At 43.0% G+C, this 27,934-nt stretch overlaps 2 protein-coding genes across 2 annotated transcripts in view; both read left to right on the forward strand.

Annotated features, from left to right (window-relative positions):
* The window catches only part of LOC311035609 (phospholipid-transporting ATPase VD-like), a 66,253-nt gene extending 55,133 nt beyond the window's left edge, over positions 1 to 11,120 (forward strand). The window contains exons 21-27 of the mRNA XM_084043911.1: positions 1,538 to 1,614; positions 2,525 to 2,650; positions 3,345 to 3,545; positions 4,495 to 4,575; positions 5,878 to 5,982; positions 6,777 to 6,964; positions 8,611 to 11,120. Coding sequence (XP_083900037.1) covers positions 1,538 to 1,614; positions 2,525 to 2,650; positions 3,345 to 3,545; positions 4,495 to 4,575; positions 5,878 to 5,982; positions 6,777 to 6,964; positions 8,611 to 8,833 — 1,001 coding nt within the window. The 3' untranslated portion in view covers positions 8,834 to 11,120. The remainder of the gene's footprint in view (positions 1 to 1,537; positions 1,615 to 2,524; positions 2,651 to 3,344; positions 3,546 to 4,494; positions 4,576 to 5,877; positions 5,983 to 6,776; positions 6,965 to 8,610) is intronic.
* An 889-nt stretch (positions 11,121 to 12,009) lies between these two features.
* On the forward strand, positions 12,010 to 27,577 carry dapp1 (dual adaptor of phosphotyrosine and 3-phosphoinositides). Its single transcript, XM_084043914.1, has 9 exons — positions 12,010 to 14,953; positions 16,264 to 16,386; positions 17,499 to 17,632; positions 18,178 to 18,308; positions 18,861 to 18,908; positions 20,450 to 20,512; positions 21,827 to 21,912; positions 25,664 to 25,751; positions 26,356 to 27,577. The coding sequence occupies exons 1-9, from the start codon at positions 14,898 to 14,900 to the stop codon at positions 26,377 to 26,379; spliced, it is 753 nt and encodes a 250-aa protein (XP_083900040.1). The 5' UTR covers positions 12,010 to 14,897; the 3' UTR covers positions 26,380 to 27,577.
* Positions 27,578 to 27,934: the final 357 nt, after the last annotated feature.

Genomic DNA, 27,934 nt, shown 5'->3' on the forward strand with positions numbered 1-27,934 from the left:
CCTGTGTTGGTAATGACAGTTGATGAGAATGATGAGCCTACTTTAACTGTTTGCGGTCTATTACTCAGACAATTGTGAATCCAGTGGATGAGGAGTGGAGGAATGCTGAGGTGATGCAGTTTCTTGATCATGTGATGGCGTTGAATGGTGTTAAAGGCAGAACTAAAGTCAACAAAAAGAATAGTGGCACAATTGTCCTTTGATGAATCCAAGTGTTGGAGAAGGGGATGAAGGAGGCATGCCACCGCATCCTCTGTCCCCCTCTTGGCCCTGTAGGCAAACTGATACGGGTCCAGCTGTGACCTGACAGCTGGTAGGATGATGTTCAGTATCGGTCTTTCCATAAGTTTCATCATTATTGATGTTAGTGCAACAGGTCTATAGTGGTTAGGGTCTTTATACAGTATTCAAAATTTCAAATAGATAATGTTTCATAATCAATTTATTGCATTTTGTTCGATTTAAGTTGCACTCCTAGAAGGATCCTAAACACTGCTTTGGTGAATCCTGTTTTTGAAACGTTTGAACAAGCTTTTCACTATAAAAACCCTGTTGGCATGTTGTTTTTCTCTCTCTCTGCCTTGTCGTTCTCTAAACCAGGGATTTCATTTCCTCTTTCTAAAGAGTTGGCTTGTTGTTGTCTTGTTTCGCCATACTGTTCTGTTCAGCATGTTGAAATCAGAGCGCTGAAACAAACAGTGATTACAAAACTATTGATTTCAACTCAGCAATAAAGACTGTTCTCCTTCACCAGCAGACTGTGACTGGGGGCTCGGTAATCGAGTCAACAGACATAGTAGTGGCGTAACAAGCACAAACACATTTTCATGTCAAGGACCCCCTAAGCTCATAGCGCAGCACAGAGTGCCGTGCTATGAGCTTGTAGATCTGCTTTTTTTTTAATCGTGAAAATGTGTGCAAATCTTTGAATATATATATTGTTTTTTTTTAAGCAAAAATGTTTAACTCATATCTTTGCGTCTGGTTCCCTGAAACAACATATGTTGAGATGGGGGTCCGCGGCCAAATACATGTCATTTTGGGGGTCCTTGACATGACAAAAGTTTGAGAACCACTGATATTATAGCAACATAGATTTTTCTCAAAAAACTGTTAGGATTTAGAAGACATTTGTAGAATCCCTAGAAGCTAAGTTTTCAGTTCACTTTTAGAAATATGCATTCTAAGATGTGCACACATTTTCACGATTTTTCAAATGTTCATTATTTTATGTTTCATGTGATGTTACAAGCCAGAGCAGATGACTTTCTTCCTCTGAGTGTGTGATAGAATGGTCCATTTATCCTGTGTGCATTCATCAGATCGCTGCTCCAAGCACTATAAACCAAGCACTATAAAAAGAAGAATCATTTAGACACAGACCTGAATGAAGCTAGTTGTGTCATTTGTTCAGGGTGCTTGGGTGAAGCTGTGTGTGTATCTAATGTGTGTCTCCATCATGTAGGTGTGTGTGTATCTAATGTGTGTCTCCATCATGTAGGTGTGTGTGTATCTAATGTGTGTCTCCATCATGTAGGTGACGGTGCCAACGATGTCAGCATGATCCAGGTGGCTGATGTGGGCATTGGCATATCTGGCCAGGAGGGCATGCAGGTAAGAATGACCTCCACAAGAATGTAGCTTATTGCCACACTAGAGTCCATAAATAAAAAACATCACGTGGATGCACCTGGGGCGTACTGTATCATCAGTGTTGTGGCCTGGGGTCGATGGGTGTTTCGGGTCTCGCAAACAACATACACCCTCGCCCAGGTGACCCAGCCGGGGTTGATCAAGCCCCCGACTTACGTCCCAGTAGCTACCCACGGTCAGGCCTCTTAGGGAAAGACAGGGCCCCTCAGTCCGCTTCCCCGGAACTACTCTGCCGGGACCGGGGGAGAGGAGAGGCTCTGTCACGTGGAGGGACTATAGGCTCTGTGGGTGGCCTCCTGTCCGGGCTCCTCCTCCGTCTCACCAGGTCCAGGACCTGAGCGTTGCATCAGACTCCCCCCGATCCAAACATTTCACTCTGTCGTGATGGTGTCTTAGTGGTACTGCAGGCTACACTTGCGGCTTGCCTGAAAGGCCCTCCTAAAAGGCCTCACCGTGGGTTTGTTGGGCTTCTTCCTCGCGGAAGACGCAGGCTGGGGCGCCAACCCATACTGCTCCCGGGTGCCGTCTACATTCCGGCTGTCAACCGTCTCTCCGGTGGTCACCAGACTGTTCCTGGTTGTCACGTAGTCTATTCCTATGAGCCACTATAAATGGAAAAACTATAAAGAAAAACATCACATGGATCATGCACCTGGGACGTATCATCAGTGTTGTAGCGTGGGGTCGACGGGTGTTTCGGGTCTCACAACATACACTGTACACCCTCGCCCAGGTGACCCGGCCGGGGTTGATCAAGCCCCGACTTACGTCCCAGTAGCTACCCAACTGATAGCAGAGATCTAGGTCTTGATACCAATCCTGACGTCGAGAACCACTGATAGTGTGTGTGTGTGTGTGTGTGTGTCCTCAGGCTGTGATGTCCAGTGACTTTGCCATCTCCAGGTTCAAACATCTCCGCAAGCTGCTGCTGGTCCATGGTCACTGGTGCTACGCTCGCCTGGCCAACATGATCCTCTACTTCTTCTACAAGAACGTGGTGAGAACGTCTCTCTCTCTCTCTCTCTCTGTCTCTCTCTGTCTCTCTGTCTCTGTCTCTGTCTCTCTCTGTCTCTCTTTGTCTCTCTGTCTCTGTCTCTACTCTCTGTCTCTACTCTCTGTCTCTCTCTGTCTCTCTCTGTCTCTCTCTGTCTATCTCTGTCTGTCGCTCTCGCTCTCGCTCTCGCTCTCGCTCTCTCTCGCTCTCGCTCTCTCTCTCTCGCTCTCGCTCTCGCTCTCTCTCTCTGTGTCTCTCTGTCTTTCTGTCTCTCTCTCTCTCTCTCTCAGCTCTAGATGGCAATGTGATCGATCACAAACAGCATCATCCTCAGTGGCACTAAAAAGCCAGAGATCTGCTGACAAAGTTGCTCCTGGAGGTTCCCAAAACTAGACTTAAAACCAGGGGTGACCGTACCTTTGCTGCCGCTGCCCCCAGGCTCTGGATTTGATCATTACTTTTCAAAAAGCATTTTGAATCCCACCTCTGACTACCCCATATTACATTAAAAAAAAAAAACACTATAACTAATAAAAACAAAACTAAAACTAAGCCTTTACACAAAATAAAAACTAAACTAGAAAACACGCTTAAAAAATAATCTGAACTGAAATTGAAAACATAAAGACAAAAGGAAATGTTAAAACTATAATAACCTTGGTTATGTTGTTGTTGTTGTTGTTGGTTCTGGTTGCAGATGTACGTGAACCTGCTGTTCTGGTACCAGTTCTTCTGTGGTTTCTCGGGCAGCGTGATGATCAACGCCTGGGTGCTGATCCTGTTCAACCTGCTGTTCACCTCCGTGCCGCCGCTCATCTACGGCGTGCTGGACCGAGACGTGGCCGCCGGCACGCTGATGACGCGGCCCGGGCTCTACGGAGCCGGCAGCACACACAAGGTACCACACACACACACACACAAGGTGGGAGATACATAGCCTCGGAAACCCCCCCCCCCCCCCGGAAATCGCATTGCAATTTGATTTCACGAGGGAGTCTGGCCCTTAGCCTTGTGTGGCCGTGTCGCCGTGGGCGGGAGCTGGGCATGAGTAGGTAGCGTTGACAGACAACCCCTTCAGCCAATCAGCGTAACAAAACAAGTGACATCATCTCAACGCGCTGTTCAGTTTCCAGCCACTAGCAAGTAGCAACATTAGCAACTGCAAACAAACTAGCAAAGTACCGTATATGTTATTCCGAGAAACTCCTCAAGTGCATACTCTCGCTGAGTCTATTTCTGCAATAACTTCACTTACAGTATGGCTGTTTTTATACTAACGTTGTGTGTTAGTAATGTTACCGCTAGTTAGCTCCGCCATGTTTGTTATGGTAAAGAGTCGCCCAGTAGTCACGTCATCAACTACACCAGTCGGTCTCTGATTGGCCAAAGTGCGCTGTCAATCACAGAGCTCCTGAGCTCGGACGCTGATAACGCTCGGCAACGTTTTGGCGTTTGGCAAGCTTGAGTGCCGCACTACCAGCTTGTAGATCTGCTATAAAACTAGGACCAGGATACCTGGTACTGCCAGACCCTTAGTGGTTGAAATCTGAATGGCTGGACTTCGCTTGACGTGTGTGCAGAAGAAAAGAGGAATTCAATTCCGACATCCCCATATATGGACGAAAGAGGGACAAAAGAGGGACAGACAATTATCCCCATATACTGTATGGACGAAAGAGGGACAAAAGAGGGACGAAAGAGGGACAGACAAAGCCTCATGTAGGCCGACCCTCTGGGTCTGGCAATAATGGTTATAGCTCAAATCTAAAATGACAGAGATATGTTCTTGTATATTGTAATATTGAATGGGTTAATTATTAAGACGGTGATATGTGTTGTTCTCATAGGTCTATGTGCCCTCCACGTTCTGGTTGACAATCCTGGACGCTTTCTACCAGAGCCTTGTCTGCTTCTTTGTGCCTTATTGTGTAAGTACACTACATATACTGTAAATACATACAGAAGAATGGTACATACACTACAAAAGTCTGCATAAATACAGTTTGTATGCCTCACACACATAAGTACTTACAGTATATACTGTATGTACCCAGCTATCTATGCAACCCAAGGTTCTAGCAGTGATCAACATTGGGTGCTTCAGAGAATATGCTCCGCACCAAGTGCTCTGGTTTTGAAGTCATAGAATGCTGTGATATCACTTAATTTAACAGGAGATGGTCATTAAAACTTGCTTTGCCATTTCCATCTTTTATAATATGAATGTGTGCATTTTTCCTCAGGCATATGCAGGTTCAGACATTAATAATATTAATGTGTTAATTATTTGTCCTTAGGCATATGCAGGGTTAGCCCCTTTCGGGACCCTGTTTACCTTTTTTGTATTTGGGAAGGTGGTATCCAGGGTCCCTTGTCGCTCAAAGCACTCTCTCTCGTAGTCGCGGGTACCACTGTCTCGTCTCGCGCTAATAGCTCGTCGCTTAGAAGTTGCAGAGATTTCTCAAAGGTACAAAAAAGAGCAATACTAACGCGCGGTTAATCTGCATTAATGCGCTCGGATCGGCGCTGCCGTTTAACATTTTTAATAATTTAGTAAAGCTTAATTTCCTCTCTCACACTCTGCTCCACTTCCCATGTCCCGCCTCCCCGCGGTGACTGACAAGCTGCGCGTCCTACGCATACCTCTATGGTCCTACGGTACTGCCTCTGATTGGCGAGCTCCTACATGCTTGCGTGACAATCACAACGCGGGGAGGCGGGACATGGGAAGTGGAGCAGAGTGTGAGAGAGGAAATTAAGCTTTACTAAATTATTAAAAATGTTAAACTGCAGCGCCGATCCGAGCGCATTAATGCAGATTAACCGCGCGTTAGTATTGCTCTTTTTGGTACCTTTGAGAAATCTCTGCAACTTCTAAGCGACGAGCTATTAGCCCGAGACGAGACAGTGGTACCCGCGACTACGAGAGAGAGTGCTTTGAGCGACAAGGGACCCTGGATACCGCCTTCCCAAATACAAAAAAGGTAAACAGGGTCCCGAAAGGGGCTAATGCAGGGTCAGACGTTATAATGATAGTAATGTGTTTAATTATTTTTCCTCAGGCATATGCAGGGTCAGACGTTATAATGATATTAATGTGTTTATTATTTGTCCTCATGCATATGCAGGGTCAGACGTTATAATGATAGTAATGGGTGTATTATTTGTCCTCAGGCATATGCAGGGTCAGACATTATAATGATATTAATGTGTGTATTATTTTTCCTCAGGCATATGCAGGGTCAGACGTTGGCGTGCTGGCGTTTGGTTCTCCCATCAACACGTCTGCTCTGTTCATCATCTTACTGCATCAGGTCATAGAGAGCCGCACTCTGGTGAGAGAGCCCCCTGCTGGACGTACTGTAACTCATGGATCAACGCATTAAGACCAGGAACTCGGGAACGCATCATTTTTTATTTCTTTGGCTGTTCAAAAATAGCAGATCTACAAGCTCATAGCGCTATGAGCTTGTAGATCTGCTGTTTCTTTTTTTTTAAATCGTGACAATGTGTGCAAATCTTTGGATTTTACATTTTTAACTCAAATCTTTGCTTCTGGAGGTCCTTGGAACTAAATATTTTGAGATGGGGGTCTGTGGCCAAATACATATCATTTTGGGGGTCCTTGACATGAAGAAGTTTGAGCACCACTGATATTATAGTTTTTTTCCAAAAAACTGTTAGGATTTAGAAGACATTTGTAGAATCCCCAGAAGCAAAGATTTGAGTTTGCACACATTTTCACAATTTATTTAAAAAAAATAGCAGATCTACAAGCTCGGCACCACGTGCCACGCTATGAGCTTGTAAATCTGCTATTTTTGAATAGCCAAAGAAATCAAAAGATCACACAGACGCGTTCCCAGTTCTCTGTTGCCACAACTTATTTCAGTCATGTGGATTCCATAGAAGTCAGCATGTCTTTCTATATATATATAAGTAACCTTGTAAATAGCCTATGTCTTGTCATGTGTTATTCTAAGATTAAAAAGTATTTATTTGAAGTGGTCAAACTAGCAATAAAATACATGTTCAAGCTTCCAGAAAATCCTAATGATCCCACAGATATTTCAGAAAAGCAAAGATTGACCCTCTGGCATTTGTGCGCGGGTGCATGTTTCTCTCCCAGACGTGGATACACGTGTCGGTGTTGCTGGGCAGCGGGGGGCTGTACTTTGTGTTCGTGGTGGTGTTCAGCGTGTGCTGTGTGAGCTGTAGCCCCCCCACCAACCCTCTGGGGGTGGAGACCCTGCAGATGACACAACCTCTCTTCTACCTGGTGTGTGTCCTCACTACTGTCATAGCACTGCTGCCCAGGTACACACACACACACACGCACACGCACACGCGCACGCACGCACGCACGCACGCACGCACGCACGCACGCACGCACGCACGCACGCACGCACGCACGCACGCACGCACACACACACACACACACACACACACGTGCAATAAGTGTATTTATGCATGGACACTCTGCCACACACAGGCTTAGACAGTTAGTTTGAGGGATGTAATGTTATTGTTACGTTTCCTCAGCTTCCCCTTTTCTCAGTTTCAGAACACTTCCTGTCTATTGTGAGCCTCCATGTCTCTCTATGGCTGTTAACTGTACATCATTTTACTGTCAACAACACAAACCTGAAAATGCTGTTTGACTAGATTCACGTGTGTGTGTGTGTGTGTGTGTGTGTGTGTGTGTGTGTGTGTGTGTGTGTGTGTGTGTGTGTGTGTGTGTGTGTGTGTGTGTGTGTGTGTGTGTGTGTGTGTGTGACCTTTATTGGCACTAGAGAACATACGTTTACATTGCTAAAGCAAGTGTCAAAATATAATGAAAACAGTTGAAAATGGGGAAAGTATATACAGTTGGAGGGGGTACGGCATTCTGTAAACAGAGCTATATGTCACATTGCAGTGGCTCAGGGGTAGAGTGGCCGGGTAGAGTGAACTGGAAACCGCAAGGTTCCCAGTTCCATCCCGGGCTGGGGCGCTCCCCTAGAGTTAGTGTGGAAGTGTCCTTGAGCAAGACGCTGAACCCCTAATTGCTCCCGATGAACAGGTTGGTGCCTTGCATGGTTTCCTCCTCCATCGGTGTATGAATGTGTGTGTGAATGGGTGAATGGCACAATCAATGTAAAGCGCTTTGGATAAAAGCGCTATATAAATGCACCATTTACCATTTATATGTGCAGTAGGTCTAGAGGTCTACTCTGTACAGATAGTGTTTATATGTGCAGTAGGTCTAGAGGTCTACTCTGTACACTCTGTTCACTCAATGGTTAGTAGTCCTTAGGGTGGCTGTAATCCATTGGCTAACCTTCTTTTATCACAACAGTTCACAAATGTTGCTGCTGTGTTCGCACATTGTTGTATTTCTCCAAGTAGGTACAGATGTGCCATTTCAAAACTTCAAATGTCCTGCCATCGGCAAGACAGTACATTTTCAGGGGATTCCCAGGGCAATAAGAGGGACAAAGAAGGGGATTTAAAATGCTGAATTATTTTGATGATCACTGCTTTTATGATGCTATTGAGCAACTGGTCAAGGACCTCTTCAAATCACCTTTCGCCTCATAATGAGTCTGACACCTTCTTCAACACACATTATTTTGTTCTCATGTATATGGATGTCTGTTGAAGGGAAAAACGGGGGTGTGTAGTGACAACTTCTTTTCAGGGGCAAAACAGTGCATTTTTAATGGCAGAACGGGGAGGAAAAAAATGCATTTTCAGGGCACTTTCAGGGAAAGAACAGTAACGTGTGAAGTTTTGAAGTGGCACATCTGTATACAGGTTTTTTTTTTGTTGTTGGTCATGTTTTCAAGCTCACTTTGGGTGTATGTAATCTGTGGGAAGTATCAATACCAACACACACACACACACACACACACACACACACACACACACACACACACACACACACACCTCTCTCCCTCTCTGTGTGTGTGTTTCCATGGCAGGGTGGTGTTCCGCTCCGTCTACAACAGCGTGTGTCCCAGCTCTGTGACCAGAGCCTTCCTGAGGGAGCGGAGCGACCCCGCCGGTACGTACGCCCGGAGGATGCAGCGCTGGAACCAGGCCCACTCCAGAGCCCACCAGCGGCGCAGCAGCAGGCTGCCCGTACACGAGGACCCCCGCCAAATAGAGGCCGCCGCCGCCGGAGCTGGCTCCGTGCTCTCCTGAAACCAACCCCCTCCTCCTCCTTTCCCCCTTAGTCCCATCCAGGGGGGTCCCATCCAGGGGGGGGTCCCGTCCGACTCCCGACAGCCCCAGTTGCTGGCCACACGCACAACGGAGGAAGATTTGAGGCTAATTTGTGCTTTGTTCGCACGACCGCGTCGCTCCGATGAACGCTCGGGCGTGAATTGGTTAATTGACTGACGTTTCTTAATATAGGGTCCCGGGGACCACCAGCCAGGGGTCAAAATGTGACCCCTTTCAGGGATATGTAACTCTTGAGAGCGTATAAATGGAACCAAATGGACCCGTCATGGTCTGAAACTGTTGAGAAATAGAACCAAAATAGGACCCTTACAGGTTTGTAACTCTGAGAGTGGTAACACATGGTTTGTGCACTAAATAAGTTGTATCAAATGGGGGGGCCTGTGGTCTACTAATTGGGGGTCCTTGAAATGAATAAGGTTGAGGATCATCAGTGGATTACAGACTGTTGGAGCTGAACTGAATAGCAAAGGGCCTCGACCCCGTCACAAAGGTCGAGGGGTCCAAAGCGAAGTCCAGGAAAGTGGCTGAAGTGATGATTTGATTGGATGAATCCATCAATCGATGAAAAGACGCCACTGATTGGAAACATGTGCAGAAATTTTGAGAATTCTGTCTGTCTGTCTGTCTGTCTGTCTGTCTGTCTGTCTGTCTGTCTGTCTGTCTGTCTGTCTGCCTGCCTGTCTGTCTGTCTGTCTGTCTGTCCAATGACGAGATCCGTCGTAAAAAACCTATCTGAGCCACGATCACAGATCAAATCCAGCCATTCACTGTACGGCAGGGGTCTTCAATAGGGGGTCCGGGACGCCTAGGGGGTCCTCAAAGCTACGACAGGGGGTCCGCCAAATCTTTGTGTGATAGGATTTTTCTTTTTTTTTACATTAACCACTTGAACCCTAGAATTCCTTTTCTGAGGGGAACATTAGCCGAAAATAGCAGATTTTTTGATATTACAGATATTTTTGGCAAAGAGGCTATAGGCGTAGAGGGAAAAAAGAGCAGACGAAGTAAAAAAAAAACTTTAATCTGAAACACAATTTTATACAATATAGAATAAGGGGTCCCTGCTACATCACTCTCTCAGCTAAGGGGTCCTTGCCCTGAAAACGTTGAAGACCCCTGCTTTACAGGAAAGTGTTGAATATCGTCACCGTCGGGTGGAAACATTGTACGTCCAAACCGTTTATTTTCGGGAAAAATGGAGAAAAATAATGTAGTTACTATTTTCTCCAGCTCTTTTCATCTTTTTTTAAGATTTATTTTTGGGTTTTTTTGCCTTTAGTGACAGGACAGTAGACTGACAGGACATGGGGAGCGACATGCAGCAAAGGCCGTCGGGATCGGGACTCGAATCCGAACCCGTGACGTGCTGTCAGGCTGCACTGAGCCTAGGTGCCTGGGCCCGGACCGCTACGCCAGCGGTCCAGGCCTCAGGTTTCATATTTTTAACCTCTTTATTTTTTCCAAAATAGGTAAAATAGTCAAACTACAAGCTCACGGCGCATCGCTTGTAGATCTGCTATTTTTGATACAAGGTTTCTTCCCGACAGCAAACGACATTTGTAAAACTTTTCCAAAAATGTATCCACTGACATCGTTGCCCAGGCATCTATAAACAAACACTGATTAACATGATGCACAGCTGAGCCATGCTTGGTGTTTCAACACCCCCCATGTGGACAAAATGTGCGGAGAGAGTGACACACATAACAGACAAAATCCCCTTCCCCACATGGAACCCATAACATGTTATATCTGGATATACAATATCCAGTATAGGCAGTGGACAGACATACTCTACACACGTCCAACTCCTTTTATGGAGAACTCCCCACATTACATACGATGGTTACAGGGCCCCCAAGTAATTGTCAACATACTGTACTTAATTGATAATGATATTTTCTTAAAAACCTTTTGAACATTTTGTTTTCATTGTGATACCTAAACTTAAACTAGGAACTTAAAGTATACTGTGTCCATTGACACAGGGAAGGTTGAGAACCCCATGTTTGCGTATAAAATACGAGGCGGAAGATTGTAATGTAGACGAGGATGTCATTTTATCCTGCATGGACAGCAGTTTTCAACATTTTCGGAGTCGATCTAAATCCAAGAAATGTCTTCTTTTTTTTAAACCCATTAAGACCTGAGGTGATTCTTAAAAATGTTTTCAAAATCCTGACAGTTTAAAAAAAAAAAAACAACATTTTTTCACGATTTTTCAAAAATAGCAGATCTACAAGCTCGTAGCGCGGCACTCGGTGCCGCGCTATGAGCTTGTAGATCTGCTATTTTTGAAAAATATAGCCAAAGAAATCTAAAGTGACACAGATGCGTTCCAGGTCTTAATGGGTTTTTAATGCTGTATTCGCTGTTTTGCTTGCTCTGTTCTCCAAATGTTCAGCGGGCAAAAATATGACACCATTTCAGGTTTTAACTCGTCACTTTCATCATGTGAGCACTGTCATGACGCGACGTAAATCTGACGCTTTCATTCCCACTTGAGCTGCGGGTGAAGATTTACGCACGTGAACGATACTACTGTAGGTCGAGATTCAAGATGAGTTCTTCTATGTGCAAGTGGGTAAGAGGGGCGATACAGAACCCTCATAATGTAATTAATATCAGACGGATACGAGAGCACATGGCAGGTGACTAAACTATTTTTGAAACTGAACCTCTCACTCATTTAGGAATGGAAAGTGAAATGATAAATGCCTTTATTGGTGGAACTCGGCGGTGTGTAATCCTTTATTGTGGGGAAGACTTTGGCTGAAAATAGCAGATCAACGAGCAACACGTTGTGAGCTTGATGATCAGCTATTTTCAGCGAATGTAATTGAATGTACAAAAACAGAAGAGTGCAATGAGTGCCCCACCGAAAAGAAACAATTCAAGAATACAAGAACGCTCGCTCCAAAACACACTCGCCCCCGGGTTCAAATCCGGCAACCTCAAAACGGTTTCCAACGGGTATTCCTAAATGTAACCTCAGTAAAACTATGCCTAAACCCTAAACTTATTCCTAAACGTTACCTCAGAAAAAGGAATACAAGAACCGCTGCGGGGCGATCGAGTGGTCCACGGAAAAAATGGGGGCGAGTGTGTTTTTGGGGGGGGGGGGGGGGGGGGCGAGCGTTCCGGTTACCGACGCAAGTGCTGAAGTGCGATGCTCTGGGGGAAGAGGAGCGCTCCGGCGTGTCTTTACCATAGGAATGCGTGGCAGACTGGCACTGTCAGCAAAAAAATAAATAATAATGCCTTCTGTGAATACGGCTGTGGACTTTTCAACAGTGCATTCCTTCCGTCTTGAGTTTGCACTGCGTTCTCATGAACAACTCGGGTATGCATGCGATGTGGATTTGTGCGTACGCATAATGCGTTGGAGCAGGGGTCTTCAACAGGGGGTCCGGGACCCCTAGGGGGTCCTCAGAGTTACTACAGGGGTCCGCCAAATCTTTGTGTGAATTGATTTTTTTTTTTTTTACATTAACCACTTGAACCCTATAGCATCCCTTTTTCTGAGGAGAACTTTAGCCAAAAATAGCAGATCTACAAGCTCACAACGCCTCGCAGTTGTAGATCTGCTATTTTTGGCAAAGAGGGGGAAAAAAGAGCCGACCAAGTAAACAAAAAAAGTTTAATCTGAAACACAATTTTATACAATATAGAGGAGGGGGTCCCTGCTTCATCTCTCTCTCAGCTAGGGGGTCCTTGGCCTGAAAACGTTGAAGACCCCTGCGTTGGAGTTTTATCAACGAATGTCGATTTCTTTAAAAAAAAAAATTTGCCTGGTTTATTTCATTTTTTTTTATTCAAAAGAGCTGTTACAATAGGTAGCTTTCTGTTTGTTTGTTTGTTTGTTTATTTTTTTTACCTGCTTTAAGCTGTAGTTGTTTTAAGAGAAACAATTACAGAGGTGTTTGGGAGTAATGGGTGTGAATCTGCTGAGTCACATTGACTTGCATTTGGACGGGTTCTGTAAATCAGCGGTTCTCAAGGTGGGGTCTGGGGACCCCCAGGGGGTCCTTGAGGGGTTTCCAGGGGGTCCCCGGCTATATGATTGATAGATAGAAACCAAACGGACCCTTACATGTCTGTAACTCTGAGAGTGCGCAAATGGTACAAAATGGACGGGTCCATTTGGTACCATTTGCACACTCTCAGAGTTCTAGGGGTCCGTGGCATTAAAGGAGTAGTTCACACAAAAAAAGGACTTATTTTCTATCAATTTACACACCCCATGAAGCCTTGAATTCATGGAGAGTTTTTAGTTTTTGAGCCATTCCTGAGCCAATAAACCGGTCATCAAATTGACATTTCTGCATCTTTTAATAATAGCTGCTTTTCTTTAATAGGACTTTATTGAAGCTTGTTGATTCTTTCCCTTTAAATGAGGACACACACACACAAAGGCTGTTAAAGTTGGACCACAGTTCCATAGACGTTCCAGTATGTTAATGAACCTGTATAACCACCTGGCATGGGGAACCATGGACCGTGCATAGTTACCGCATTCACACACACACCTGGATTTACATACACACAGACCAGCATCTAAAATTAACCCATTAAGACCGGGAATGCATCTGTGTCATTTTTAGATTTATTTGGCTATTTTTGAAAAATCTCGAAAATGTGTGCAAATCTTTTAATATATATATATATATATATTATATATATATATATGTTTTAAAGCCAACATTTTTAACTCTGATCTGTGTTTTGAGATGGGGGTCCGCGGCCAAATACATATCATTTTGGGGGTCCTTGACATGGAAAAGTTGGAGCACCACTGATATAGCAACATAGTTTTTTTTTGTTTTAAATAAGTTGTTTGTAGAATATATATTCAAAGATTTGCACACATTTTCACGATTTTCAAAAATAGCAGATCTACAAGCTCATAGCGAGCTTGTATATCTGCTATTTTTGAATGGCCAAATAAATCTAAAGTGACACAGATGCGTTCCCAGATTGAATGGGGTAAAGTACGATTTTTTTTTCACTCATAATAACACTTACTACATGTGGACAATGTCTACTGTTATACACATTCCATGGAAGGTACCTTTTAAAACCACCAGTGCAGTCAAACAGTCAAGATATGAGATAATGATGTATGTATGTATGTTTATTATTATTAGTATTTATGATGGATTGAACATGAATGATTGAAACATGATTTATAATTCCTGCCTTAATTTGTCTGACTTTGTAATAAATGTAATGTTATGACATGACCTGTGTTGGCACTAAATGGACAACTAAGCAGCACAAGGCTCGCGTGTGTGTGTGTGTGTGTGTGTGTGTGTGTGTGTGTGTGTGTGTGTGTGTGTGTGTGTGTGTGTGTGTGTGTGTGTGTGTGTGTGATTGATTTCTGAAAGTGACTTGATAAAGCTTTGACATCTTCACTACTTTTCACGTTTAGTTTTTCTCCAGTGAGGTCATACTTACACTTATCAAAACGAGTATACTGTAGGCTATACTCACTTATATTATGACTTAATTGCGCTGCACAATTAAAACATTTTTTTTTTTCAAAGAAGCGTTAATATGGCATAATGAAAACACCGGGAAGTGGTGCGAGCTTGTAGATCTGCTATTTTTTTAATAAAAAGTAGAATATTTGCCTCAGATCGCTAGTGGGGTGGAAGTGAAAATGTTGGAACATTGGAAACACTCATGTAATGTAAAAGAGAGAGAAAAAAAAAGAGAAACTCAAAACTGTCTATTTTAAATGACTTTCCATCACTGTGTGTGCGTGTGCGTGTGTGTGTGTGTGTGCGTGTGCGTGTATCTGCGCGTGCGTCTGTGTGCATGTGTGCGTCTGTGTCACCAGGGGACACTGGTTTGTATTTCCTTTTTTTGGGGGTTTTTATTTCTGTGTGTGTCTCCTCCTCCTGTAGGCTACAGCTGAGCTGACAGTCTCCTCCTCCTGTCATAGGCTACACACACACACAGCTGACAGTCGTCTCGTTCTACTGTCGCTCCAAACCCTCGTTCAGTCTACAGACGGACCATGAGTTACTACAGTGATTCTTCTGATGAGATCAGCGATGAGCTGGAGACTCTGGGGTAAGAAGACGACTATCACTGGACTATAGTATCATTTAACCATCAGTGATCTTATTGCACTTTGTGTGGATCGTGTTAAAAAGGCTCATATGTGCGTCCTATAACCAGTGGTGTAAAGTAACTAAGTACATTTACTCAAGTACTGTACTTAAGTACAGTACTTGAGTAAATGTACTTAGTTACTTTCCACCACTGGTCCTAACCAGTGCGTAGCCTGTGGTTAACTGGCAGACAGACAGCGGCTCCCCTGCTGTGTTTATTGTGACATGCTTTCAAATGGCGACATTTACAGCTCAGTTTGCAAAATCCTGATATGGTTCCCTCGTCAAATAGCTATAGGGGCTATTTAATATGATATTTTTTCACTATAAAACCCTTAAATCTTTTTGTAGCTTAATAAGAAGTGTCCTCTCTTCATTTGGTTTAATTCATTTATATCTGACAGATAGATATGGACCTGATTTTACAAGAGAAAAATAAAGCTATCAACTAATAGGATAGGCTGATAAGTGATATCAATTTTTTTGCTTTAAACAAAACATTTGTGTTAATAAGTTATATTCTAATAGTAATCATTGCTATAGTGTGTTCAGTAACAGGGCTCTCCCTGACTCTCCACCTCTTTTAATACAGTTGTTTTTTTTATCAGCTTCATAGTGTTCCACTCAAAACATTGAGTATTACAGTCCATTTGATCTAATATAGAAATATAATGATGCAAGGTCAGCCAATGTTTCTCAAAGTGGGGTCCGGGGTCTATTTTTGAGTCCCAGGGGTCCTTGAGGGGGTTCCAGGGGGTCTGCTGGCAAAATGATGAACATTCCATTTGAAAAGATGGAAATAAATATCATTTGGGGGTCCTTGGCATGAAAAAAGTTGATGACAGTGATGCAGGCTAACAGATGCATGAGCTTATCCACATTTAAAATACTGTACACTTTCAGATCCTGTTTACAGCACCTGTGAAAGTGACAACTTTATAAGATGGTGTAATTTTGAACCTTCAGATGGTGTCATTTTAACCTGTCATTTCATTAACAGATGGTGTCATTTTGAGCTGTCATTTCATTAATTGATGATATTATTTGAACCTTCAGATAGTATAATTAGAACCTTTTAAATGGTGTGATCTTCACCTCCAGATGGTATCACTATGAGCTGTTATTTCATTAATAAATGGTGTGATCTTCACCTCCAGATGGTATCACTATGAGCTGTTATTTCATTAATAAATGGTGTGATCTTCACCTCCAGATGGTATCACTATGAGCTGTTATTTCATTAATAAATGGTGTGATCTTCACCTCCAGATGGTATCACTATGAGCTGTCTCGTCATGCAGCGGAGGCTCTCCTCATGTCTAACGGTCGTGATGGCTCCTACCTGCTGAGGAACAGTAACGAGGGACCTGGCTGCTTCGCTATCTCTGTACGGTACGTACCGTGCATGTTCTTTATTTTTCATCTATCCGATCTACAAGCTCAAAACGCGTCTCGTTGCGAAGTGTTTTGAGCTTGTACATCTGCAATGTTTTGGTGAATGCACCCCCCCCCCCCAATTATTTGTTCCCCACTCTGATCTTTTCTTTGCCCCTAACTCCCGAACGCACGGGTATGTCAGTGGACCTGGCTGCTGCAAGTGCATCGCTGCTTCAATTAGCACCAAATATGCACAAACACTGTTCAGTGGTCTGCCATGACAAACCCACCTTGCACACATATGGGGTACCAGCAGCCTGATCTCACAGAATGTAGTATACATTGCACGGATCCAGTGCACGTCATTCCGTCCATAGTCGCCTAGAAAACCCGAAAATCCGTGCATATGTACGGCGAGTCCCACGGTGGGCGTAACCAGTTGCAACCCGGAAAAACCCAGAAGCAGAGCAGTCCCCACAACAAAATGTACGATTCTGTGCCTATATCGGTACATAACTCAAACGGCGCTGAGTACGCTCAAGGGAACGTCACGACGTTCGGGGCGGCAACTAGTTCGCTTTAGCATGCTCGGTGGTCCCTTACGTGGCTCCAGTTCCCTTGAGACTGCGCGCCTCCGAAATGGTTAGAGTCAATGGGGGAGATGCGAGGCGGCTATGCACGGATCTTCGGGTTTTCCAGTTGTCTATGCACGGAATGACACCTCCGTGCAATGTATACTAAGTTGTGTGAGATCGGGTTGGGGGTACGGCAGTGTTTCACTGCTATGACACTTCAAATGGCCATACCTCGGTGACCATTGCTCTGATCAGCGCAACATAGGATCTGGGTCTAGATGAATAAAAGTGCACTAAATCTATTTACAAGTAAATATACTCAAACATGTTAATAAAAGTTACAGAAAGCATAGGTATAACAAACCATTCATATCTTCATAAGCGAAGATTTGTCAACCGTTTTCAAAAATAGCCAAAAATGTGTACAAGTCCTAATTGTTTAAAACGGTTACTCTTTTTCTTACGGGGGACCCCCTGGGACCACTGTCAGGGAACCCTTTGAGAATGCACTTTGAGAAGCATTGCATTAAACAAACATGTTGTACGGCACAGGGCGAAGCACTCGGTGAAGCACTTCCATGTGACCAGGAGAGACAACACCTACGTGTTTGGTTTCAACGAGTTTGCCTCCCTGCAGGACTTTGTCAATCACTTCGCCAACCAGCCTCTAGTGGGCAGTGACACAGGTATGGCATTATTTTACGCTTTGGCTGTTCAAAAAGAGTAGAGTGCCGCGCTACGAGCTTGTAGATCTGCTATCTTTTTTTAAATCGTGAAAATGTGTGGAAATCTTTGAATATATATTTTTTAAAGCAAACATTTGTAACTCAAATGTCCTTGACATGAAAAAGTTTGAGAACCACTGAGTGCCCCCCCCCCCCCCCCCCCCCAATACAAAACACTAAAGGTCATTACACACCGGCGATTATGCGAATATACGCAAAATATACCCGAATAAATAGACGCTTTTTTGCTCCGCAAAACTAATGTGGAAGCTTGCATTGACTTTATACGGTTCTTAAAAAAAACATATTATTCGCATGGAAAAAACGCCCCCGGTGTGTAAGGACCTTAAGAGTTTAATCATTAAAATCTTAGCGTTATTCAGATTATTTAACATTAATATTAACAAATGAATGTAAGTCCTGTCCTGTCCTGTCCTGTCCTGTCCTGTCCTGTCCTGTCCTGTCCTGTGCTGTCCTGTCCTATGCTGTCCTATGCTGTGGAGCAGGAACTCTGCTGGTCCTCAGCTGTCCGTATCCCAGGAACGTGGAGGAACCGTCCATCTATGAGTCGGTCAGAGTTCACACCGCCATACAGACGGGACGCACCAACAGCGACCTGGTGGCCAACGCCCCCTCTGTAAGACAACGCACACACACACACACACACACACACACACACACACACACACACACACACACACACACACACACACACACACACACACACACACACACACACACACACACACACACAGTGTTGATTTCGTCGACTAAAACTATGACGAAAAATGTTTGTCGACTACCTTTTTCACTGACGAAAACTAATAAAAAACTAAATAAAAACTAAGCTATGATGACTAAAACTATGACTAAAAATATTGACAATTTCATCAACAAATAAAAACTAGACTAAAATGTTAGTGAGGGACGAGTGGAGAACACAAGTAATTTTATGTATTGGTTATGCTCTGAAAATAGCAGATCTACAAGCTCACAACGCGTCGCGCTGCGACGCCATCAAGGCCCCCCCAAAATACATTTTAGTCGACTAAATCAACTGTAGATTTAGTCGACTATAATCTCATGGTATTTAGTCGACTAAAACTAGTGAACATGTGTGTTTTGTTCATATGGAGCTACAGTAACATGTGAACAAACACACATGTTAACCCTAACCCTTTTTCCACAGCTGGGCACAAAGGAGGGCTATCTGGTCAAACAAGGAGCTGTAGTGAAGGTAGGTTTAATACTGTAAGATCACTGGATCAATCATGGGGGAGGAATTACACTCCAATAAGCATTTCATCCATGTTCAACCATATCCTCATATAACTGGTTCCTCACTAATGCTCATTATAAGATGGAACAGTGTCTCAGAGGAGGGCTGTGGACGGTTCAGAAACCCACTTCATTGGTACAGTAGGCAGGTTTGGTCATTTTGAACAAGATTGAATCCATCAAGACCGTGAAAGCGTCTTTGTCGTTTTTTTGTTTTCTTTGGGCTATTAAAAAAATAGCAGATCTACAAGCGCATAGCGCGGCACTCGGTGCCGTGCTATGAGCTTGTAGATCTGCTCTTTATTTATTTTCATCGCGAAAATGTGTGCAAATCTTTGAATATATATATACATTTTTAACTCAAATATTTGCTTCTGGGGGGGTCCCTGGAACAAAATATTTTGAGATGGGGGTCCACGGACAAATACTACATATCATTCTGGGGGTCCTTGACATGAAAAAGTCAGAGTACCACTAATTCTTTTAACTGTTTTTAGAAGACATTCGTAGAATCCCCAGAAGCAAAGATTCGAGTTAAAAAATTAACTTTAAAAAATATACATATTCAAAGATTTGCACAAATGTTCAAGATTACAAATAAATAAATAGCAGAGCACCGCGCTATGAGCTTGTAGATCTGCTATTTTTGAATAGTCCAAATTATAAAACAAAGGTTATAGCTCAAATCTAAAATGAGTATATGCGTTACCGGATTGAATGAGTTAAACCAGCCAGCCAGCCTGTCTGCTTTTTTCTTTTTAAATTCAAGAACAATGGCTTCTATCTCCGCATGCAGAGTTACCAGGAAGAGAAACGCTGTAGTTTCTATTAGCTTGGAATCCCCATCGACGATGTCCACAGCCCACCCACTGAGACACAGAGCGAGTAGACGAAAAAGATGGCCTCTTATAATACAACTAGATCATTGGTTCTCAAAGTGGGGTCCGGGGACCCCCAGGGGTACTTGAGGGGATACCAGGGGGTCCCCAGCTAAATGATTTATAGGAACCAAATGGGTCCATTTGGTTCCATTTTGGACACTCTCAGAGTTAAATTAACATTGATTTTACAATATGAATTGGGGTCGCATTAAATGGGGGTCCGTAGCCATAATGCATGTCAAACTGGGGGGTCCTTAAATTACAATGATTGAGAATCACTACTAGAGCCGTAAAAATCCTCTCTTATGGGGGTCCCTGGCTTATCTTTTCAAATGGGGGTCCGTGGGCTAATAAGTGTCAATTTGTGGGTCCTTGACATGAAAAAGTTTGAGAACCACTGAACTAGATCTCAGAGGAGAAAGGTGTTGTTGTTGAAGCAGTGATCGCTCCAAAATGAACCCAGACGAAGCACTGTTGAACAGCATGCACAAAATACAGTATGACAGACAGAGAATGTATACTGTGCTGGGCTTTGTTCATAGAATATGTATGGTATGTAAGTTAAACTATGATGTATATGCTGTATAATAGCAGTTGTATTATTGTATTATTATTACAGAGCTGGAAACAGAGATGGTTCACCGTCAACAGATACGACCTCAAGTACTTCAAAGATAAAATGGTAGGTTTGGAAACGTTGGAAGAGTTTTATGGGTTGTTTTGTGAATTAACTTTATAGAAATGGCATTTTGAGTAAACGGTATCTTCCAAAGCATGTACACTACTGTGTGTGTGTGTGTGTGTGTGTGTGTGTGTGTGTGTGGTGCCAATCCCATCAGACATACGTGTTGTAATGGTGTTATTCTGTTCAGTGCTGGTGTTTGAGACTTGGAACGCATCTGTGTCATTTTTAGATTTGAGCTAAAAAGCATTATTTTACACTTTGGCTTTTCAAAAATAGCAGATGTACAAGCTCATATCGCGGCACCGAGTGCCGCACTATGGGCTTGTAGATCTGCTATTTTTGAGGAATCTTGAAAATGTGTGCAAATCTTTGAATATATATATATTTTTAAAGCAAACATTTTGAACTCAAATCTTTGCATATGGGGGGTCCCTGGAACAAAATATTTTGAGATGGGGGTCCGCGGCCAAATTCATATAGTTTTGGGGGTCCTTGACATGACAAAGTTTGAGAACCACTGATATAGAAACATACCTTTTTCAGAATACTGTTGGGATTTAGAAGGTCGGCTTTCGACCTTTCGGGTAGCAGCAGGCTGGCATAGAGGAGATAGAGCTCTCTGGTTGGCTGATATAAGGACCCTTTCTACAATGTGGTACATTTATTTTGTCTAAATACAGCGCATATGCATGGTATATACATATTACTACAGCTCAAAATGCAGACACAAAGCAAAGCGCACACGAGTGTTGCTCGTCCCATTAAAACACCAGCTGAAAATAATGATGATGATTATGATGATGAAACGTTGGATTACTTCGTGGATGCGCAAAGCTTGTGTGCTGAGTCGCCTATCCTACAGTAGGCCACTCCAACAGAAATTAGTTACATGGCTTCCAGTGTCTTCCTAATCATTTGAGCTATATATCAGCCTATATTGATCATCATCATTATTAAAGTGATAGTTATGTAAAGGGAAGTAAAGTGATGTGGCCGTGTGTGCATTGCACTGCCGCTTGCAGGCATGCAGTGTTAATTATTTTAATTAACATTAAATATGAAAGATATACACCAGAAAAGTATAAATACAGATACAACCTTGTGCCCATGCCCTAAGCGCTCAGGCCGTGCAGTAGTTAACTTTATAATTTCTCAAATTATTTAAGCGTGTACTCCTTCACGTGTTTGTTGTTGAAAAGTGTCCGTGTTAGATAGTGTCTAACTGTAGTGTGTGGTGTTAGTTAGATAGTGTCTAACTGTAGTGATGACATGTCCTCTCTCTCTCTCTCTTTCTCTCTCTCTCTGTGTCAGTTCGATGAGCCCATACGGACCCTGGACCTGAGGGCCTGCTCTGCCGTGCAGTTTGACTACTCCCAGGACAGAGTCAACTGTTTCTGGTGGGTGGAACCATTACACTATGTATGGGTCTTCAACAGGGGGTCTGTCTGGGACACCTAGGGGGTCCTCAGACTCACAGGGGAGTGTGTGTGTGTGTGTGTGTGTGTGTGTGTGTGTGTGTGTGTGTGTGTGTGTGTGTGTGTGTGTGTGTGTGTGTGTGTGTGTGTGTGTGTGTGTGTGTGTGTGTGTGTGTGTGTGTGTGTGTGTGTGTGTGTGTGTGTGTGTGTGTGTGTGTGTGTGTGCGCGCGCGTGTGTGTGGGTGGGTGGCGGGGGGGGCCAGCAGAACAAGTACAGAGCCAAAGGTGAAGTTTACTAAGTATTTAAATGGTTAAATCTCTGAATATACACAGTAACACAAATTCAACATATCACAGAAAAGATCATGTGTAAACAAAATGACAAACGCTGTCAAACAAGTGAAGCTATGAAGCTATCTATGCAATCTATGAAAAAGTATAATCTGCAACACAGTTTTATACAATATGTAGTGTGTGTGTGTGTGGGGGGGGTGGTCCCTGCTTCAGGGGTCTGCGGCTTGAAAAGCGTTTACTCTTTAAGACCGGGAACGCATCTGTGTGTCATTTTTAGATTTCGTTGGGCTATTCAAAAATAGCAGATATACGTGCGGCACAGAGTGCCACGCTATGAGGTTGTAGATCTGCTATTTTTGGTCTGTTCTCTTTTTTAAATTTTTTTACGTTACTGATAACAGCTGCATTGCATCAGAGTTGCGTTCAAATTCAGTCAACTGAAGAACCGGTCTGAGCGGTTCAACCACGCTGGCAATAAATCTCTGCTCAAATTAAATGTGTCCAGAAGAAGGAACCTCTCCCACAGGGCCTATTCATCCAAAAATAAATGTTTTCCGTTTATGATCAGGGCCTTCTGCATTTTGAACAGTGGTACAGTAGTGCTTGGAGTACTCGGATATTTTACCAAATCTTTACCAAATCTCTTTGCCGAAAATAGCAGATCTACAAGCTCACAGCGTGTCGGCGTTGTGACGCGTTGTGAGCTTGTAGATCGGCTAATTTCGCTGCAGAATTTCGAAGCCCTAAAAATTCTAGGGCTTACATTTTGGCCGAAATTAGCTAGAATAGGGATGCGAATAGATTTCTAGTGTCAATACTGTTTGTAAGTGTTAAAGCCAACATTTTGGGGGAAATTTAGAGAAGGACAGTTACTAAAACGACACAGTGACACACATTGGGGACACAGCAGAGGACGAGGGTGACACTAAATGTAGGCTGGGTTCAGTCCTACAGTACATGTTAAATCTGTGTCACACTAACTTCCGCTGGCCTTTCTGTTTTGACACAACAGGCACTTTTTTTTAAAACATTTTAGCAAGCGGTTACGTTTCACTTCCTCCTGGCAGTACAGGGACATTTTGACAAAGTGACAGCTGGTTAAGAAAAGAGGAAGTGCTGGCAGATGGAAGAAAGAAAACAGAAATGGAAGGACAAAAGCTTATCACTTCTTAGTAGTGGGTGGAAAGAAACTGAGTATGTTTACTACTATATATATATACATTACATTACATTACATTACAGTCATTTAGCAGACGCTTTTATCCAAAGCGACTTACAATAAGTGTATTCAACATAGGTAGGGAACGAAAACTACTAATCACCAGAAGTTTTAAGTACATTTCCTGCAAAAACAAGCAACCAAGAGTATACCTAGCGCTAAGGTAAAAGTGCAATATATCAGCTACCTACTTTCTTAAACAGATGAGACAAAAATGGCAAAATCAAATGAGCACGAGCTAAAACAAATAAGTGTATCGACTAAACAAGATCCAATAAAACAATACAAAAATAAAACAAGAGTTCGTACAACTAGTTAACAACAAGTAGGCCAGGCAAAGAGGAAGGATAGTGTTTCCTGAAGAGGTGGGTTTTCAGCCTGCGGCGAAAGATGGGCAGTGACTCTGCTGTCCTGACATCAGTGGGAAGTTCATTCCACCACTGTGGGGCCAGAACAGAAAAAAGTCGTGACCGTGTCGATCGACCAGAAGGACCGTTGAGTGGCGAGGGAGTCAGTCGCCCCGAGGTGGCAGACCGGAGTGGTCGGGCTGGGGTGTGGGCATTGACCAAAACCCGGAGGTAAGAAGGAGCTGTTCCTTTCACTGCTCTATAGGCTAGCACCAGGGTTTTAAACTGAATGCGAGCTGCTACGGGGAGCCAGTGCAGAGAACGGAGAAGGATAGTTGTGTGGGAGAACTTGGGGCGGTTGAACACCAGACGAGCCGCAGCTTTCTGAACAAGCTCCAGAGGTCTGATGGCTGATATATATATATATATATATATATATATATATATATAGTTCCAGGGACCCCCAGAAGCAAAGATTTGAGTTACAAATGTTCGCTTTAAAAGAAAATATATTCAAATATTTGCAAAAACATTCACAATTTTTCTCAAAATTGCAGCTCAGATATACAAGCTATGAGCTTGTATATCTGCTATTTTTGAATAGCCAAAGGTGCACTCGGTGCCGCGCTATGAGCTTGTATATCTGCTATTTTTGAATAGCCAAAGAAATCTAAAATGGCACGGATGTGTTCCCGGTCTTAATGGGTTAATAAGTAAATTTTAAGGCACTTTGACTTTAGGGGAAAAGGCCAATGTTTCAATACTTTAATGCTTCTACTCCACTACATCTCAGAGGCAAATATTGTGCTTTTGTCAGTGAGTTTTATAGAGTTCAACTGAGTAATAGCTGAAGGGTAAAGAGCGAAGGGGGCAAAACAGCCCGTTGTTTGGGTGGAAGGCGTCCTTGATGAGGCCAAAGGACCCCTTAGCTGAGAGAGAGATGAAGCAGGGACCCCCCCCCGGCCCCCACACACACACACTACATGTTGTATAATAATGTGTCGCACTGTTAGACTCCATTAGTGTTTTTTTTAATAGAAGTTTGTCAGGGTCTGATGAGCCCAACTGTTAGTTGGGCTTTCCTACTTCTTCCACCACAGTTTTTTTTTCATAATATGTTGTCATTTTTGGACATCTTTGTAAAGTGACACACACACACAGAACTAACGGCCAGTGTTGATTTTTGTTGATTTTCTGAAATGTTTTAGTTTTTGTCTAGTTTTAGTCGACTAAATATCATAAGATTACAGTCGACTAAATCTACAGTTGATTTAGTCGATTAAAATGTATGTTGCCTTGATGGCGTCGTAATGGCTGATTTTACACTTGGTTGCACGCTGAAAATAGCCGATCTACAAGCTCACAACTGCGACGTGTTGTGAGCTTGTAGATCGGCTATTTTCAGAGCACAACACCCAAGCGCAACCAAACATAAAATGACTTGTCTTTTAGTTCTACTGGATCTCTTCTCCACTATTCACACCTTAACATTTTAGTCTAGTTTTTATTGGTTGACGAAAGTGTCAATATATTTAGTCTTAGTTTTAGTCATCATAGCTTAGTTTTCATTTAGTTTTTATTTAGTTTTCGTCAGTGATAAAAGGTTGTCGACAAACATTTTTCATCATAGTTTTAGTCAACGAAATCAACACTGCTAACGGCGATGACTCAGTAAGAATAAACTGTGTGTGTGTGTGTGTGTGTGTGTGTGTGTGTGTGTGTGTGTGTGTGTGTGTGTGTGTGTGTGTGTGTGTGTGTGTGTGTGCGTGCGTGTGTGTGTGTGTGTGTGTGTGTGTGTGTGTGTGTGTGTGTGTGTGTGTGTGTGTGTGTGTGTGTGTGTGCGTGCGTGCGTGCGTGCGTGCGTGCGTGTCAGTCTGGTGTTCCCTGACAGGACGTTCTATCTGTGTGCCAGGACGGGTGTGGAGGCAGACGAGTGGATCAGGATACTGCAGTGGAAGCTGGTCAGTCTTTACACCACATCTCCTGGCCCCGTTCTTTACACCACATCTACTGGCCCCGTTGTTTTGAATTTGTTTTTGCCTTTAACCCATTAAGACCTGAAGCCGATTCTACAAAATAATGTCTCCTAAATCCCAATAGTATTCTGAAAAAACAAAAAAAAGGTATGTTTCTATATCGTGGTGCTCAATCTTTTTCATGTCAAGGACCCCCAAAATGATATGTATTTGGCCACAGACCCCCATCACTAAATATTTTGTTCCTGGGGGTCCCAGAAGCAAAGATTTGAGTTAAAAATGTTTGCTTTAAAAATATATATATATTCAAAGATGTTCACACATTTTCACGATTTTTTAAAAAATAGCCAAAGTGTCCAATCTGAAGAAGCTCTATAAAGATCAGTTCTCATCATACAAGTTGTTTTTGTATTGTGTGTGTGTGTGTGTGTGTGTGTGTGTGTGTGTGTGTGTGTGTGTGTGTGTGTGTGTGTGTGTGTGTGTGTGTGTGTGTGTGTGTGTGTGTGTGTGTGTGTGTGTGTGTGTGTGTGTGTGTGTGTGTGTGTGTGTGTGCGTGTGTGTATACTCATCACGATGGCTTTGTTTCCAGGCTCAGCTCAGAAAAGGTCGGTGACAGCCTAGGCTAGGCAGACGGGACAGTGCCACCACCAGGACAGAAGAGGGACGGACGGACGTCTCTGAACATGTGGACATTAACAAAAGACCTGAGTACAGTTTGCACTGTTGTTTTGGAGCAGTGGTTCTCAAACATTTTCATGTTAAGGACCCCCAAATGTGTTCGGGACCCCCATCTGAAAATATTACATGACAGGGACCCCCCTGTACAACAATTATGTTGTAAAATGTTGAAAAAACATTCCCAGATTTGAAAAGAGCAGGTCTATAAGCTCACAACGCGTTGCATCGCGAAGGGTTGTGAGCTTGTAGATTGGCTATTTTCAAGTAGCCGATCTATCGTGGGGGATTCTACGAATGTCTTCTAAATCCTAACAGTTTTTTGAAAAAACATATTTGCTATAATATCAGTGGTTCTCAAAAATGATATGGCCGTGGACCCCCATCTCAAAATATTTTGTTCCAGGGACCCCCAGGAGTTATAAGAGAGTCAAAAATGTTCGCTTTAAAAAATATATATTTAAAGATTTGCACATATTTTCACGATTTTTCTAAAATAGCACATATACAAGCACATTTTTGCAAATCTTTAAATATGTATGTATACAATTATTTTAAACATTTGTAACATGGTTTTGTTCCAGGGACCCCCAGAAGCAAAGATTTGAGTTATATATTCAAATAGCCTACTGTAGGTATAAAATAGGGCTAAAGTTGTTAATGTGTGTTTTATAATAAAAAAAAATTACATCTGCAAAGTAACTAGTAACTAAAGTTTTCAAATAATTGTAGTGGAGTAAAAGTATAATATTTTCCTCTGAGATGTAGTGGAGTAGAAGTAAAAGTATTGAAAATGGGAAATACTCCAGTAAAGTAAAAAAAATCCTCAAAAGTGTCCTTAAGTACAGTACTTGAGTAAATGTACTTAGTTTACTTTTACTTGCAGTACTTTAAGTATGTTTTGACATACATTGCTGCTATGCTCAGGCACCTTAGTTTTTATTATCTCAGGTACTTTGTAAATATGTAGATAACTTGTTTGGCCTTCTGTTGTTCTCTTGTTTGATCTCCTTCCCACTTGCCCCCCACCCCTCTTCTTCCCCCCCTCTTCTTTCTATGGAAATTAACGCTGCGATGGGAACAATGTACAAAAACGAATTTCACCCACTAACCTGTGATGTGACAATAAACCTGATTCTGACGTGTAAAAAAAAAAAAAGAGAAGTTAACTGTTCTGTTCTGGATCAAGCTTAATCAGCCCTAGTGACTACTGTGTGTGTTTGTGTGTGTGTGTGTGTGTGTGTGTGTGTGTGTGTGTGTGTGTGTGTGTGTGTGTGTGTGTGTGTGTGTGTGTGTGTGTGTGTGTGTGTGTGTGTGTCCTTCTGTATGACCTTCTGTAATTCAGTCTTGAGCTAGACTGCATGGAACAACATTGTTCCATGCAGAGAGATAGGAAAACAAGTCAAGGAAGTGCACTTGAAAAATGTGCTTAGGCCTAATTGTGGTTGTTCGGTCCAATTGATCAGCTGCTATAGCGTAACATTTTCAATGCC

Source organism: Gymnoscopelus microlampas (assembly GCF_963454915.1).
Source record: "Gymnoscopelus microlampas genome assembly, chromosome: 20".
Taxonomy (NCBI): Eukaryota; Metazoa; Chordata; class Actinopteri; order Myctophiformes; family Myctophidae; genus Gymnoscopelus; species Gymnoscopelus microlampas.